The sequence below is a fragment of the Aotus nancymaae genome, unplaced genomic scaffold (assembly GCF_030222135.1).
Source record: "Aotus nancymaae isolate 86718 unplaced genomic scaffold, 86718_ANA_hifiasm-v0.15.2.pri h1tg000040l, whole genome shotgun sequence".
NCBI lineage: Eukaryota > Metazoa > Chordata > Mammalia > Primates > Aotidae > Aotus > Aotus nancymaae.
Window position 1 is genome coordinate 40303780 of NW_026988454.1, and position 18077 is coordinate 40321856.

Consider the following 18077-nt stretch of genomic DNA (forward strand, 5'->3'; position numbering starts at 1 on the left):
TTAATTTTATAAGAAAAGCCTTATCTTTTAGTACACTCATCTAGAAATGCTCAAGCTGTGAACCTAAAAGAATCTTATTTTATTCATCTATAAGCATCTGAAAGTAACTCAAATAATATCTATCCTAAGTGTTAGGGGAAGTCATGTCTGTACCACTTTATTGTGTTTAATCTTTAAAGTTGCTTAAATGCTTACCCTACTTAAAATAAGAAATGACAACTTATATAGAAAAATATAAACATAAATTATAGTCCTCTACTAAATTTGCTCTGTTGATATGCTTCTCTTTATGTATATGTGGGATTCTTATCATTTAGTTTATAAATTCAAGACAATGAGTAATTTTCAAGACATTTTATTATATATTATACATATTATATAAATATACAGTAGAGCCTAAATGAAGACTCTGGATAATGTTATTATTTTGATATAATGCTTGATAGAGAGGATACGGTGGGATGTCCAGAGGTGATTATTACTTTTCTATTTGGTTTCTTTGTGTTCAAATAGGATATTTGATAACTAAACCTTAAGAGAAGGTAAGAAAACTGGAGGATTAGAGAAACAATGAAGAGAGAAGTGGTTTTCTTCCTATCTCAAGTTTCCAGGCTACTTAAGAAAAGGTTTTGACAAACACATTGAAAAATAAATGAAGAAAAGTATAAGTAGGACTAAATCTGGAAATTAACTGTAAATGTGATTCATATTTGCCACTCGTTAGTCTATATTTTATGAAATTTGAAAAAAGAAAACACCTACATTTTTCTAGTTATATAAACTTCTCCTTGCAAATGTAAAATGTCACTGCATCCTCAGAGGGGAAGAAAACAGATCAGAAAGACACTTTTAAGCCAAATCTTATGTCACAGTTTACTATTTCAAACTTTTTGTGGTATTATTCATTTTATCTGTTTCTAGATAAGATAAACGCCAGTTTTAAAAGCTGACATTTTCAATGTTAATGCTTAAGTCAAGTGCTACCAAAATATACTCTATTGAGAGATCACATTCTCAAGTAAAAGAAATAAAATGTAATTAGAATCATGATTTAATTTTGCTATTGGATAACCTCTCTTCACTTATATTTTAAAAGGAATAAATACTGAATACCAATACATAATGTACAATCTTTGTGAAAAGAAGGATATGAGCAAAGACCACCTGTAAGTTATTAAATTTTAAAGAAATTTAATAAACATAAGTAAATGTACGGCAATGGGAACACACCAACAAGTGGAGTGATGAAATATTTGACTTCCAAATCCAACTTTTAAAATCTAAGATGTTTTAAATTAATTGGTAACAAATGCCAGAAAAGCCTTTTTCACTAGCCAGCTTTCATTCCTTAAACTAAATTTTAATCAAAACCTCTTACAAATTTACAAAAGTTTGAAGTTCTCTTTAAAATAACCCATGTCTTCAAGAATTTTATCACATTAACTACTTGATTAGAATCGCAGAAACAGGTTTTATAGCTTTTGATGATGGCCAATTCTTTTGGCATAATGGAACTTTCTTTGCAAAGTACAGGTGACCCAAATTCTCTTTTGTATAAGCAATGTTCAAGTTTGCAGTGTCTTCTTCTGTGTTTCCTTCAAACTAGTTTACACATCTATAATCTCCCTTACTCTATGATGTTGTGATTATCTGTTTAAACATCTTAACCTTTCACTGGATGCCGATGTACCTTCGCAATAGAGAGATAGTGCCCCATTCAGTTGTGAATCCTTAGGCCCTAGTACTGTGCATGGCCATAAAGTAAGAATATAACAAAGCTATGTTGAATGAATATATGAATGAAATAAGCTGGTAAATGAATGAAATTACCTAAGAAGGTTCAGCGTTGGAGAAATAAGCTAAGAAAAGTCAACTACAGAGGTAATCAAACTCCTTTGGAATTAATTGAGAAGATCATTTATAGACTCATCAGATAACTACCAATAGTTATATAAAACTGCACAACATATTTGTACGAAGTGGTGTTGAAGACATTAGTGAGAAAGATAGAAAAATTATATTTTAAAGGTCAACAACTGAGGGTCTTCTAGCTGGAAGTTTATTCACCCCAAAGCATCATTTTAAATGGTATCTTTCTCCTTGCCGATTTCACAGCAAACTCTAATAGTTAATATTGATCGAATAGGTTCTGTAATCTAGTCTATAAAGTTAGTGCAATATGAAAAGAAATCTGGAGGCAAATGTCATTAATGATTTTGCTATATTCATAAAATGTGGCCTTGGTCATTTAATTCAAAATAAAGTCAGTGTTAAATATACTGGCCAGGTATGGCGGCTTACGCTTATAATCCCAGCATTTTGGGAGACTGAGATGGGATAATTGCTTTAGTCTGGAAGTTTGAGGCTGCAGTGAACTATGATGGCACGACTGCACTACAGCCTGGATGACAGAGTGATAATCTGTCTTTAAAAATATGAATGTTTAGCTATTAAAGCTTACCACCAAATTTCACTACTTTGGTTTGCAGGCAATAAGGGAAAGGAATGTTTGATGGCAGTGTCTCTTTGTCTTGTTCTCGTATCCAGTATCATTAGACTTTATATTTATGAGACTTCCCAAAAGTTTTCTAAGTACTAGGAAGGTGGATTATATCAAAGATAATGCCCCAAGTGCTTACAACACAGCCTAGTTCATCATAATTCAATTAGCACACTTCTATAGTAGTTTAAAGTTCTGACATCAGGCTCCATATTTTGGAATTACCACATCTATATTCTGTAATTTACATGCAACATATTTTTGTTTGGTACACATTTGAGGATATAAGGCATGAAAGATAGTGCTAAACATTTTGTAAGAAATAAAATGAAAAATGCAAGAACTTATGAGGATTCAAACCAGCACATTTTGTTATGATTGTACCTCGTTCTCCCTTCTGACACTTCTTCCTTTGCACTGTACACTTTCTTGTCTCATTTGTGGGGGGACACAGGTTACCCTTTGCTGAAGGATGCTGTATTATTTCTCGGACCCGTGTTTCAGTCCCTCTCTTGAAGCCACATGTTTTTCCCTTCTTCGTGCATGGACTCCAAGGATTCCATTCACTGACCTCACAGTGCACTGAAACAAAACAGAAGAAACAGCCTCAGTTGGCTCACAACCACTTTCATTATTGTTGAGTTAAAGAAAGATTTGTTTCCATCAGAATTTGCCCAAATTTGAGCAGAAATTGCAGACCAAAGTTGGGCAAGATGACTTACATATAAAACAAGAGAAAGGGAAAGGCAAAAATGGATATTTAAATGTTTTCAGTTCAGTACTCATTATAAGGTAAACCAATTTTTGCATTGGATTTCCTTTTACTCTAGATTGATTAACCCAGGCACTCATATTAATGTAATCACTAAAATATATCAATTCTTCATAATTTCCAGAGCACTGCCGCAATTGTTGATTGATCCTGACCAGAATTTGAAGAACAGTTGTTGTACTGAGTGCTAGAGAATTGATTCTCAAACTTTAGCATGTATCCAAGCAGAATCACTTGGAGCGCTTGCTAAAACAAAAATGCTGGACCTTCCCCCACCCCATCACCCACCAGAGTTTCTGATTCAGTTATCTGGAGTAGGGCTGTGAATTTGCCTAACAATACAGGTAATGCTGATTTGCAGGTACTGGGAACACCCTTTGAGAACCTCCCTGTTAGAGAATGTTTGAGCAGAAAATGAATCCAGGTCTTTGGTCTGCAATTTACCGCCTTTTCTACTTCATGTGCCGTTGAATGTTTAAATATTGATATCTGTTACTGAGTATGGTTCAGGCACAGCAGCATCTATTATATATGAATTCTGGGTCAATTTCATCTAATAACCTGCTTCTAAAATAAACCTGACCAAGTGATTCCTAAGATGACCTGATGTACTTTTTCTGAAGCTTCTTTTGGAGATTTGTTTCCTTTTTCTGTATTAGTTTCTTTTTTTCAATAATGGCTTTCTCAGGTTATTAATAGATTTTTGCACTTCTAAAGAAAAGAAGCATCTACAAGATGCTATTATATACATGTCCCTAAAACTTTCTAATGTATAACAACGACTAGCAACAGTAACACTTTCAGATGACTTAAGACAGTCTTTCCACAAAAACAAGCTTCCAGTTATCTCCCTTACTGTCTTCTGATTTAATGATTCCTTACTTGAGAGCAGAATGCAATCTCTCATAACAATCTCAAGAAAGATAACCTAAATGTTTTAGAAATTTAAATCCACGTATACATTTTTCACAGGCCTTTTCAGACACTTTTAGGTCCCTAAGTACAACATGGAATTAAATGGAATTGATTAAATACATGACTTTAGGTTTCTGTGAAATAAAATGAACTTGATTGAACCACTTTAAAATAGTCTTCATGCTCAGTTATACCATTACAATTTTTGTTCAATAATAGAGTAACTAATTCAATTGGTAATATTATAATATCTTGCCGGTTATGGATATTATCTTCCAGCATCCCATTCTGATATTAATCATTACAAAGTAGTGGATCCTTAGCATTACAAATAAAAGCACCTCCAAAAAAGCAAATGAAAAGAGGAAAATCAATGTTTTTGAGCTGTCACTTTGTCCAGTATTCATTTAATTCCAGAATTATGAGGACTAAATTAGAAAAAACTATCTGATGTGCAAGTAACCAAAACTTTGATGCTCTTTCGTAATAGCAAAAGTGGTCTAGACAAAGGCATACTTGAACTTCAAAAAATGGATTTTAAAAATTACAGGTTAGGTAATTATTAGTTTATAGTCAGAAGATGAATAGTTTTAAAAATTAAATTCTAAGGACAAGCTTAGATAATTTCACTGGAGGAGGGAAAATATTCAAAACAAATGAGTTTACGTAGTTAAAAGCTGTAATGAGACCAGATAGCCAAAGCACCATGAGATGAGGTGAATTTATCTTAGAGAAATATTGTAGACTAAACCTATAATGTTAGCATCCAAATAATATTTCCAGGAAAAAAACAAAAACTGAAAAAAAGTGCAAAGACAACACAAAAGGTGATTTAAGTTCCATTCGGATCATTTAATGAATAATGTAGAATTCAGACACTCCTTGGTGAAGAGGTAGTTAAGAAAAAACAGACTATTCACCTTCTGCGTTCCTTCTAGCTTCTGTATTAAGAACAATCTTAACACTGGAAATCTTTATTCACTAATGAAGCTAATGAAGCACATGTCTCATAAAAGCTAATGAGCTCTGGTCCCTGGGAATCATTGTGCTGTGGTTGATCATCAGTGTGAAATGCTGTAAAAGGGATTCCCGAATTGGAAAGAAAGTTGAATAGGATGTCCTACCAGTAATGGCTTTACTGGTCATTTTGCTCTAATTCTTGTTGACTAGTTGCATGATTACATAGAGAACATAGCAAGGGTATGTCAGTGCTTGGAGTGAGATATACTCTACTTGCTACTCAGTGCTTGGAGTGAGATATGCTCTCTCTCTGATTACTTGAACAAGTCCAACTCTCTAAGAGAAGCAATGGGGGTGACAAAATGACAGTGCAGAAAGGAGGCAAATATCTGGAGCACAAAGTGAAAAGAATGTGTTCTTTTATAAAATTTGGTTCAGTGGATGTTTCTCTTTCATTTGACCTGCAAACCATGGAGAGTGGTTGTGTTGTGACATATCTCTTTCATTCTAGCTCTATATCAGGTTAGTATTTCCTCTGTTTGTGACCTTTCCTCTCAATTTAAAATCTAGATAGAAAACTAGAATTATGGTGTAGATTTTAGCAATGAGAAAGACGCATTCTTTCTGTTGGTTGAGTAGTAGGAAGCTAAAGTCAAGCTACCAATTACATCACTGAAAATAACTAATATTTCTTCAGGGTAATCATTTTGCCTCTCCGGATCCTAGTTTTCATATTTGTTAAAGGAATAGGCTGTAATATTCCTTTGTGATGTGGAAGCAGGTCATCCCGGGCTAACCTAAAGGCATGCCAGGTGTAGTACCTGTAGGCTAGGCACCATATGATACCAGATATCTCTTATCAAGCAAACAACAAGAGCCAGCCTTGAACCGAACTTGTTGATTTGTGTTACTACAGTGTCCTAGGTCATTTGCACCTGTTAAATGAGCCAAATTCAGTAATTGGCTTTTGGACTGCTAACCTCTCTTCCAAAATGTATAAATTAAAATGTAATTGTGTTAAGAAATAAGCAGTCTTAGTCTTACCAGTAGTATAAATTACCAGTAAGCTTTAAAGGCAAATCCGATAGTGCCAAGTGTGAAATGATCTCACTGATAGAAAAGCATTAATAAATTTAAGGTAAAAAGCCTTTCCAGGACTGAATGCTACACCTTCAACAACTGAAAAAAAAATTAAATATGTATCTTTTTTTTCCAGGTAGAGAAATGTCATAAACATTCTGCAACTCGTCCTGAATTTCTGCTCTTGAATATCGCACAGACGTGTTTTCTATTTTTTCCACTGTTTGAAACTTATTACCTCTAATCATCAGCCCTCAGGACCAGTAAGAAAAAAAACGTGAAGTGTTTTCTTTTGTACTTTTTACCCTATCCTAACTGTTGCTTTCTTCCCCTGTGTTTCTAAAACTAGAGAAGAAAAAACTTAACCATTGTGAGCCACAAACTATTTCAAGACCATTGTTTTCCAGATGCTTCTAAAATTATCTTTAAAATATCTATTTATTTTATTCTATCAAAAACATTGTTTAGAAATAAAAGTGCTGTGGTGGACCTGAAGTGGTTAAACCACGACTTTAGATTTATTACTCCAGCACTTTAGATTCTAAGGGATCCCTAACATGGGCACCCCAGAGGAGTCCCGGAGACTATCTTGTACTGAATCAGGACGGCAGTTGTGTGGATATGCCATTGGCGCAGCATCAAAGGTTCTTGTAGTTCTTGCCCAGGGGATTTTGAGATTTCCTAGGCTATTTTCCCATTTGGTTTAGCATCTGCTTCCCAAGTGTTCATCAAAGTTGTAGCTGTAGTAGCTGTACAACGTTTAAAAGAGGGAAAATACATCCTGACAGTGATCTGTTATTTAGACAAACAACTTGTCTGAGGGACCTCCCTCCCCTTCAGGAAATCTGGACTGCAATTAATCAGACCCAGGGACTGTCTCATTCTGTCAGTTTGAGTAAGTCCACTATCCTCTTTCTTATCTATCAATACCTGTACAAGCAGAACATTTCAGCATAGCAGTGTGAGAGAAAAAAAGTGAGATTTTAACTAAATCAATTCCAGTTCTCTAGGTCTTTGATCCATTTACTGAGCATTAATGGGCTGTGTCAAGAGAATGTATGCTCCCCGCTTAGAAAATAACTTTGGTCATTAGTTGAGATTAGACCTAGGTGTTTTATGAAACTGTTGCTCTAAGGTAAAAATTCAATTCAAGACATAAATGTATGTCACATAACAGATCACTGTCAAGACATATATATATATACACACACACACACACACACATATATATGTCTTGATATATATATATGTCTTGATATATGTATTTGTCTTGATATATTTATGTCTTGACTGAATTTTTACTTAAGCAAAAATTCATCAAATAATAATAAAAAATGAATCTATCATGAACAGACAGTTGAAACAATTATCGATAGCCCCTAAGAAACAAGGAAGCAAACTGTATTAAACTGTACTGTAATACATGCCAGATAAGGTTATGAAAAAGACCTTTAGGAGAGTATCTTTGTAAAGAAGGATGGATACAGCTTTTAAGAGATCTCAGCCCAAGAAGCTTCAGGTTCTTTTGACAAAGGACTTTGAAAAGCACCTCCATGGAGACTGACATTATCATTTATTCCAATTATTAGAGGTTCTCCTTACCAATACTGACACACTCCATGGTATGGTTGTTGGCTTCCAACCCTTCTGGGCAATTGTCAAGGCACTTTCCAAGGTGTAAGTAAAATCCACTTTTACATTTTGTGCAGAAATTTTTGTTGAAACAGGTATCACAGTCAGCTTTGCATTCTGAAAGAGAAAAGAGAAAGAGAAATATGCTTTCATTATGTCCTCTTAACTATTGGTCCAGTTCTGCCTGTGTTCAGCACAGGCACGTGCAACATTAGTGTCAAATAAACACCTGAGGTCCAAAATTATTTTGCCAGACTGAATACAGGATTCCTCCACAGTGATTTAGTTGATGTACATCAGTTATTGATTTTAAAAACATTGTACTGATTGCCCTATGAAAAAAAATTTGGAATATGTATACATAGCCAAGAATATTTATAAGATTGAGTATCTGTTTATATTAAGTGATAGTGAAAATGTTCCATCAGAACCTTAAGAAAATATATGAAGGACATTGCCTTTGTATAGTTCTTGAGAGCTAGTCATTCTTTTTTTTTTTCTTTGAGACAAAGTCTTACTCTGTCTCCAAGGCTGAAGTGCAGCGGCACGATCTTGGCTCACTGCAACCTCCACCTCCTGGGTTCAAGCGATTCTCCTGCCTCAGTCTTCCTAGTAGTTGGGATTTTACAGGCACCCACCACAGCGCCAGGATAGGTTTTATATTTTAGTAGAGATGGGGTTTTACCATGTTGGCCAGGCTGGTCTTGAACTCCTGACCTCAGGTGATCCACCTGCCTTGGCCTCCAAAAGTGCTGGATTACAGGCTTGAAGCCACCGCACCCAGCTGGCTATTCATTCTTACAACAAATATTTGATTGCCTACTATGTGCTAGGCATTGTTCTTCATATTGGTTAACAGCAATGTACAAGAGGAGTGAGAGTCAGGCTTCAGAAAGTTTACATCCTAGGAGAGGAGATACAGTAAACAATAACAATAGTTGACCCTTAGAAGGTGATCACTGTAAGCCAGGATTGCTATAATGTTTTAGAATAGTATTAAGTCATTTAAGGTTTACAGCAACCCAATGAGATTGTCATTGGTCATTGGTATAATTTCATTTTACACGAGGAATCTGAGGCTCACAAAGTTATGAAACTAACCGAGGACAACAGATCAGACTGCTTTTTGAAACCAGGCAGTCTAGTTCCAGAGCGATAAGTGGTCTGGGAAAAAAAATACAGCAAAAGGTGGGAAAAAGAGACCGAGAATGGTTGACAGGGGAACAGGCTGATTATTTTGGATAAGAAGGTCATGGAATGTCTCTCTGAGAAGATGACATATGAGCAAAATTGGCAATGAAATAAGACAGCCAGCCATGCAAAGATGTGGGCAAAAAGCTTTCCAACTGCTAGAACAGCCAGTGTAGAATAAGAACTGCAAAGGCTTGAGGTGGGAAGATCTTATGAGAAGGCAAATGAGGCTGATACAAAACGGTTGAGGAGGAGTTGTAGGAGATGAGTTTGGAGAGATTGACAGAATTACATATGATATTTGGATAGAGTGGTATTTCCTAATTTACAGTTTTGAGAAAGGTCTCTTGATCTGCAGTGTGGAAAGCAGACTTTCAGGGTCCAGATGACAGTGCTCCCAATATTTATTTCTAATTGATAAATAAACGTTTCAGTTGCTCTGGAATCACTCTTGAAGTCAAAATAGCTGAAATGATTCAGGAAGTTAGTCAATACTTGGATTTTGTGTTGATAATGGGAACTCAGATGGAATTGAGGCTTGCAGTACTTTTCTATAGGTTCATGAGCAATAATCATATTCACAGCCTTTGGTTTCATTATTAAAAAGAAACCAAAACATGAGTGTTTTTTGTAAGTTAGTGATAAAAATTTTCTGGTTCTGAGAGCTAAGTCCAAGTGTGGTTTAGCCTAATTAAGAGATACACGTCATTTACTTAATATTGGATATCACGAATATATTAGAGATCATTTCAAACTGGAAAAGTCACCAAGGATGAGATAAAAATACAATTTCATGTAGGCACTTACTTGTACACTTATTTATATCTGGATATCGAGTTCCATAATATCCACTTGGACATGAAGAGAGACACACTCCAATCTGCTTCATGCCAATTCTTTCCAGAACAAAAAATAGTCTGGGCTTACATGACAAACATCCATTGTAATCTGAACACGTTGCACAGCCTCCTTGGCAGCCTTGACTGACGTTAGGATGCGCTGCAGAGACAAATGTAGAAAGACATTACAAAGGTTAAATTACAGATACAGAAGTTAAATGACATTTTCTGGGCAGGATATACATTTTCTTTCATTATCTTTCAATTTGTTGGTAATGGGTAAATGAGGTGGGATTTTTTTTTCCTATTTTTTTTTTTGTGTGATCTTTTATTTTCCTTTAGCACATGTGTTGTTTTTAATTTCAAAGTTCTTAAAATTGAGCATTTGAAAAATAAGAATATACTGCCTCAAAGGACTTACATGTATTTTATTTATATATAATATATATAGTATAATTATGTATAACTAATTGTATAGATATATTCTCTTTATAGATATAATATCCTCACTGGACTAGCACCCTGGAGAATGGGCACTGGTAATTTTGTGCTCATTTACACAATGAAATTAATACACATTTGTTTTGCTTTTCATTTATGTAACAGAGGATAAGCATATGTTTCTAATTTCTTCAGTAAGTAAACTAATGTAGACTAGGGCTTAACTTGAATAAGGACACTAGGTTTTATAATGTCTGTTTTGAACTATGGTGTACTAAAGAACACAATTTTACTTTTAGATCCAATGCAAACTGATGCTGAATCTATGTTAGCTGTTGGGCACTCCTCAATGCCTTCATGAAATATTTCTTCTCACATGGGCTTAGTGACTGCCAGTTAAAACAGATACAATGGTGAAAATGTGATACTTATCTCATCAGTGTTTCCATATGGATTGTATGTGACCGCTATGGTAATTTATGTTTCATATTTTCTCTTTTGGGACTGGAGTCTTATAGTTTCTGTGCCCTCACCTTCTACTTACTCAAGTGGAATGTATATTTGGTGAAGATGGACCAGTCTACCTTAAGAATCACTGGCATGCATATTCCAGGGTTTCCAAGAGTTACCTGTGTGTGAGGTAAGAGTGTTCATTTGCAAGTCTGAACAAACAGAAACAAATATTTGGGAGATTCACCTTTATTTAAGATCATCACAACTTTAAATCTTCTTTTGACTATTAACTAGTCAACATCATCTCTGTATAAGCTGGTAAAAACTGCTGCCTAAGGGGTGTTTCTCATACAGCTGGTGTTTGGGATGATTTCTTTCCTATTGTCCCCTCTACTCAAATATATTGCAAATAGCTTTATTGTCCATTGAAGATGCCAGAGGAAAAAAATCATAATCCTTTGAGAAAGAAAGATTGATGCACAGGAATCTAAAGGCGTCTCAGTGTATTTCTGACTTCTTTTGCTGGTACTAGAAGGGGTAGGCTCTGGTGGGCCTTAGCATTATTAAATCTGTCTTTCCAGTGATGTTTGGTTATTACTAAGTTCTTTACCACAAAAACAAATCCCTCCAGGTTTAGTTAGAAGAGGTACCCATAATACCAAACAGCCTTACCACAGGGGTGCACGGGTTAGCTACAGAGAGGTCATTCAGTTGACCAGCATCCTCTGCCTGTAGGAAACCATCCCCAAACCAGCCACAGGAACCACAAACAGCTCATTCTCATTCCAAGACGTTTTGTAAATAAACTAAGGAAATGTGTGGGGGAAGGGAAGTCTGCTTTTCCTGTGCATGCTCCTCTGTGGGGGTGGGGCAGTCACATAAACTGGCACAGGAGGTTTAGACGTTACAGGGCCTCGGGGACTTGTAAGTGAAACTACTTTCCAAGTAACAGGGTCATTTTTCATGCCAGTAACTCAGCATTGGTGACTTACAGAAAACGTGTACATATTGTAAGCTTGCAAAGACCCTAAAAGGGAAAAGGGGCAAGAGATTTCCATGTGTTCAGAATCTAGCATTATCCATTTCAAGAAGTGAGAGGTGTAGATAAAAACTTGTGAGACCTTTTCATAGAATTGTCTATGGAAGAGTGGACCTCAACTTGAAAGAAAAGTGCTTCAAGTTAAGGGCACTAAGAGCCTCTGGGTTTAAGGAAGATGGATCGTATTGGTCCATGCCAGTCCATCCCTATTTCTGAAATGTGGCGCTGAAAGAAAACACGCAATTCTAATTTTATGAGTTCTGAAACTTTTGCCAATTATGATATAATTTTAAATATATCAATTATTAATATAAACATGATTTACATATTCAGAACTTCAAAAACTGACATTCCTTAAGATAAATTTTATTTAAAAAATTAGGTTTTGAATGTTTGGAATGTTCTCCAGGAGACAGCTCTGAATACTTCTCATGATTGTGACAGTATCCACTGAAATTATGAGATGTACCAAAATACCTTGCTTGATTCCCCATCTCTAAAACTTTTACAGATGAAATGCAGTGCAGTCAACGTTGTGTTACAATAATTCTTTTCGCTTTTTTTAAAAAAATATTTTGACTTCCTAGGCAAATTTTTTTTTTAATTTGATTTTTGAAAAAGCAAGAAAGACCTAGTTGTCCCAACTTGCAAGAAAATTTTACGTTTGTTTTAATCAGTGAATTTTGAATATGGGCAATGAATTTTGAATATCGAATGATGGCAAACTTTATTTCTTCAGGAAGGTTTAAATGCTGGCGGTGGGAAGTGAGAGAAATGGCAACTATAAAGCTCAGATTCAATGAGTCTAGTTTTTTTTATGGTTATGTAGTGTAGTGACAACTTTCTTGAATGCCATATAAGGATCACACAAATTACACAGTCAGTATTACACAACTAGATACAAATTTCCCAAACTTCATTTTAAGGCAAGAGCTTTTACTTTTTATATGGAAACCACAAAAAACTTTGGTCTAGATTGACTGTAACAACACTTTCAGCCATAAAATCTTGTGATTCTGAAACAGAAAATAGAATTTTACTTTCTCCTGTGTCATTCTTTTTTTCCCCATTCAATATTAACTTCATTTTGCATTTCTATATCACCTTTCCAAACACTATTTTCCTACTGTTATTTGAAGTTGTTGGTGGAGAGGTAGGGAAAGTTTCACAGAATCTCAGTATTTGAACTTAATCTTAGAAAATGAGTTGGAGTTTATCAGTCGTAAGTGGTCATGTATGGCTATAGAAGGAAACACTACAATGACCCCAGCTGGAAAGGAGACTGACATGAGTTTGATGTAACTAGAGCAAAAGTAGTGCAAAATGATGATATGAGAAATATCAAGAAGATTGCAAGCATAAAATAGACCTGGACTACAGAAACTTTTGGGGGATAGGCCAATGAGATTCTTCTGTAAACATGGCAGGGGGGTGGGTTTTAATCATACCAGTGAGTGATATGATCAGATTTGAATTGGGAAGGAAATTTCCCTGGCAATGTGGCAGGCATGGAAACTGGGAGAATAATAATAATGTAGTGGTCAAGATAGGAGGCTGATCATAACTTAAAATATGGCAGAGGCAATATAATGTAGTTTCAAGGATATTTAGGAGGTGGTATCAACCAAATATAGTGGCCAATGAAATGTAGGCTGAACAATAAAGAGGATTTGAAAAGGTGTGTTTCTAGGTCCAGCCAGTGAATGGAGAGGAGAGGAGCTATCAGAGGAGTACCTGCAGTTGGAGAGTAGGGAATGGTGCATAGAATACAGATGTTTAAAGACATAAACCTGGCTTGGAATCACTAATTTTGCAGATTTTATGAAATGTCCAGAGAGTGATGCTTACTAGATGGAGCTTACTTTGGAGTGGCTGTTGGAGATGTACATGAGTCTCTGATGGTGGCTACTTAATTAGAAAAGGCATCTTGAAAGGGGGAGTTACTGGGCCTGGTACGGTGGCTCATGCCTGTAATCCCGGCACTTTGGAAGGCTGAGGTGGGCAGATCACATGAGGCCAGGAGTTTGAGACCAGCCTGGCTAACACAGCGAAATCCCGTCTCTACTAAAAATACAAAAATTAGCTCAGTGTGGTGGTGCGTGTCTGTAATCTCAGCTACTATAATTGCTTGAGCATGGGAGTTAGAGGTTGCAGTGAGCGCAGATCGCACCATTGCAATCTAGCCTGGTGACAGAGTGAGACCCTGTCTCAAAAAATAAATAAATAAATAAATAAAATAAAAAGAAAGAAAGAAAGGGGAAGCTACAGAAAAATTAGGAGACAATTTTTTAGACAATTTTAGAAAGAGGAGACATTGTTCAAAATATGGGACATTTGGTAAAAGAACAAAATGTATTATTAGCAGCTTTAAACAATACTTTGAATTTCCAGGCCACTGTTGCTTACAAAGCATACTCAAAAGCTAAATTAGCTGTGGTAATTGCCTTATGGTATAAGAGAGTAGAAGCTATCATAATCATTTATTTTGAAACTTCAAACTTGGACTCAAAGGAATGCTGTAACCTTCTGAAAAATAATGAGTTTAGATCAAAGGTTAAGATCTAGATCTTTTTATCTGGTAACTATCTCTTTATATATAAGTAAACTTCAAATGTGTAATAGGGGTACATATGAGTGAGAAAATGGGCAGAATTCATGGAAACTTTAAATTGGGACCTTCTACTAAAGATGTGTCACATACACAGTGAAATTAATATGTCTATCCTTAAAATTAAGAAAGAAGGAAGTGTTACTTCTTAACTTGTTTATGAAGGTTAGTTGTAAAAAAGGTTGTAAATTGAGGCATAACTTAAACCTACTTTCAGTGTCTGAACTGTGAACACTCCCTGAGTAAGAAACTTCAATTTCACTATCTATTAGATGAGGCTTCGTACTATTTGATAACCTTTAACTTGTGATACATAACTGATGCAACCATTCCTAAGAGACTTGCTACTGTTATAAGAGTTAATTCGACTTCGAAACATCCAGAATACAGAACTTTAAATGGAACCAGAACATTTGGTAAATATACAACCTTCAGCGACTTGTTTTCAATAACTAAATTCTGTTTCTGTGACAATTTAAATGTAAGCTTCAAGCATTTGCTTCACTTTAATCCATTTCTAAAGCTCAATTGCAAATGTACTAACATCTATTGTAAGTTGTTATATGAAAAAAATCCATTATTGCATGCTGCCAGTTACTGCTGATGATCATTTATTTATGGCTAATTTCCAGAAATGCAAATTTTAGTAGACTTTAGACTAAGAAAATAGGTTTGACTGAGTTGAAAAGAAGTGCCAGACACACAAAAGTAACACTAATTTTGTAATCTAATTAAAATTTATAAATTCACAAATTTGATGTTATTTTTAACAACAACAAAAATCATATACAAAGTCTCCCCAAAGCGTATTTGTCTGCACAACATTCACTGCCTGATTTTCTGTATGCAGTGGCCTTAAGAGACAGGGTAGAGAGAAGAGACTAACTGAATTCCATAATCAAAGTTATTTTTACATCTGTCCTTTCCTCCATGCCTTCTTTTTTTAGAAGTGTGTTCACATTGACTGTACACTTTCTAAGCTAAGAGGTCTCATGGTTTGATAATTTCTTCTTTTTTTTCCTCTATAGACTCAGGAACTTGGGATAATTACCACCTTCTATACAAGGCAGCTACTTATTGAAAAGGTTCTCAATAAAGTGTTTTTGATTATTGAACAAATGAAAGCAATACATATGAAAAAACTATTTAAAAAATAATAATAAATATGTTGCTAGGTGCATGGCTCACACCTGTAATCCCAGCACTTTCCTTGAGCCCAGGAGTTTGAGACCAGCCTGGGCAACACAGCAAACACCTGCTTCTACAAAAAAAAAAAGAAAATTAGTTGGGCATGGTGACACAAGCCTGTGGTCCCAGCTACTCAGGAGGCTGAGGTAAAAGGATCGCTTGAGCCCAGAAGGTCCAGGCTCCAGTGAGCCAAGATTGCACCATTGCACTCCAGCCTGGATGACAGAGCGAGATCTTGTCTAAAACAAAACAAAACGAACAAAACAAAACAAACAACAGAAAGATTAATAAAAATAATAAATATGTTAAAGTAGCAAATATTTAACAGTAAGTATCTATAATAATTTAAGCGGCCTATGCCTATGAATATCTGGTAAAAAAATCAAGTTCCAAATTACATAAACTTTGAATGATTAATTATAAAATAAATCATTCAAAGTGAAGCAATAATGTGTTATTTACTTCAGTAATTCATTCTCTTAGAGAAAATGTGGAGTTTTTTTCTTGCCTAAGTTAGGACAACACATTTCTACCATATCTTGGGACTTGATTATTGTGGAGCCACATTGAAGTTTAGAGTAATAATACACTTATTGATAATTAAGATATGTTTCAGGCCCCGTCTCTACTAAAAATACAAAAAATTAGCTGGGCATGGTGGCGCGTGCCTGTAATCCCAGCTACTTGAGAGGCTGAGGCAGGAGAATTGCCTGAACCCAGGAGGCGGAGTTTGCAGCGAGTCGAGATCGTGCCATTGCACTCCAGCCTGGGTAACAAGAGCGAAACTCCGTCTCAAAAAAAAAAAAAAAAAAAAAAAAAAAAGATATGTTTCAGGATTCCTCTGGAATATCTGGCAATGTTCACTTTAACAAAAGTCTAATGTTAAAAATTTGAATTATTTGGCTTTTTCTGTCAAATTTTGCTCAGTCAACCCAAGAAAATATTCAGAGAGTCAATGTTTTTTATTTGCTCATATGTTAAAGCTTCCAAAGTAGAGCTGACAATGGCTAGGTCTCTACAACAATTTAGACAACTTGAGAAAGCTAGGCATAGATAGCAAAATATGTACAAAGGATATTTTGAATAAGTATAATTACTTGTTGGGATATAACACTCTTTTGGAGTTATCAAATTATGATATTTGGGTGAATACAGGTTTAGTCATTATTTTTTATTAATAGCTTATTCAAAGAACCACAGGTGTATATGTCTAAATATATACAGACCTTGCCATTTTTGAAATACTGTTTATCATCTGATGGTTTCAGTGTTTTAATATACCAATGTTTTAACCATTAAGTAAATTAAAATTCACCTATGCTATTAAATATACATACTTGAATATGTGCACATATGTGTTCATATGTACATGTGCATGTATGTATACATATATACACACATATATGTGTTTGTATATCCATATACACATGCATGCATGCATGCCCATACATGCACACACACACTTACATACAAATTCTATTGGTCTTTCATCAAACTCAGAAGTATGGACATTAACTGAACCGTAACAGTTAGGATAATAGAGTCTGCTGTATCTTTTGCCCTACTAAGCCAACATCTAATCTGAAAGTTTGTGCCTACACAAAAGGTTGACAGAATTCCTAAGAGTCTCAGAGAGGAACGTACTCACCAGCTGCTGAATGCAGCCCAGTTGGTGCACCACCATTATTATTATGTGGGGAAACATACTGTTTTTAATGGAAATGATTTCTTTGAGAACTTGGAAAATCTTTCTTTTTCTTTTACTGAATAATAATTTCCTGAAGGGAGTCTAATATTTATATTCTATAAATACTTTAAAATAAAACCACAGCAATAAGAGAAACCTAACATTAAACAGCAAATAGCTAGGCTTTCCACTAAAATCAAGTCAGCCCAAAATATTAAGAAAATGGCTAGCAGGCTAGCAAATGACGGTAGCTATAGAATTCATGAAATCTAAGATATGATGAATATTTGGGAGCTCGATGCCAACCTGGTAATCGAGGGCTGTGCTTTGCCTAACCACATCTAGTCCAGAATCAGGACTAGAAATGAAAGATAAATGCAAGTAGGCTTCACTGTATATGGATACATTGTGGAAACTATGATTAAGGTTTTCAACAAAAATTTCACCCAGTGTGCTGAACATTTCATGTGATGCAGAAAAGGCAGGAAGGAAAGAGAAATCCAGTTCCTGAAGACATGATGTTCATCAGTTAATAAGCAAGTAAACAAGGAATCAAATGATTAAAGATTGTAATGAGTGTTGTTAAGGCACCAAACAGGTGGATAAGGCAGAGAATAACTCTGGGAAGCTACATTAAATACATGTCAGGGAAGACCCTTTAAGGCTACTCCTTAGCTGAGGCCTGGAGAATAAGGAGGAGCTGTCATGTAAACCCAGGAAGAGTATTTCAGGTAGAGCATCAGCAATGCAAACAGTATAATGCGATGAAAGA

General features: G+C 35.4%; 1 protein-coding gene across 2 annotated transcripts in view; it reads right to left on the reverse strand.

Moving 5' to 3' along the window:
- Positions 1-18077, reverse strand: part of RSPO3 (R-spondin 3) — an 80801-nt gene that overhangs the window by 40872 nt on the left and 21852 nt on the right. For both annotated transcript variants that reach the window (XM_064360716.1, XM_012444156.3), the window contains exons 2-4: positions 9858-10049; positions 7830-7976; positions 2885-3082 (exon numbers count right to left, since the gene is read on the reverse strand). In XM_064360716.1, the coding sequence (XP_064216786.1) occupies positions 2885-3082; positions 7830-7976; positions 9858-10049 (537 nt within the window). The remainder of the gene's footprint in view (positions 1-2884; positions 3083-7829; positions 7977-9857; positions 10050-18077) is intronic.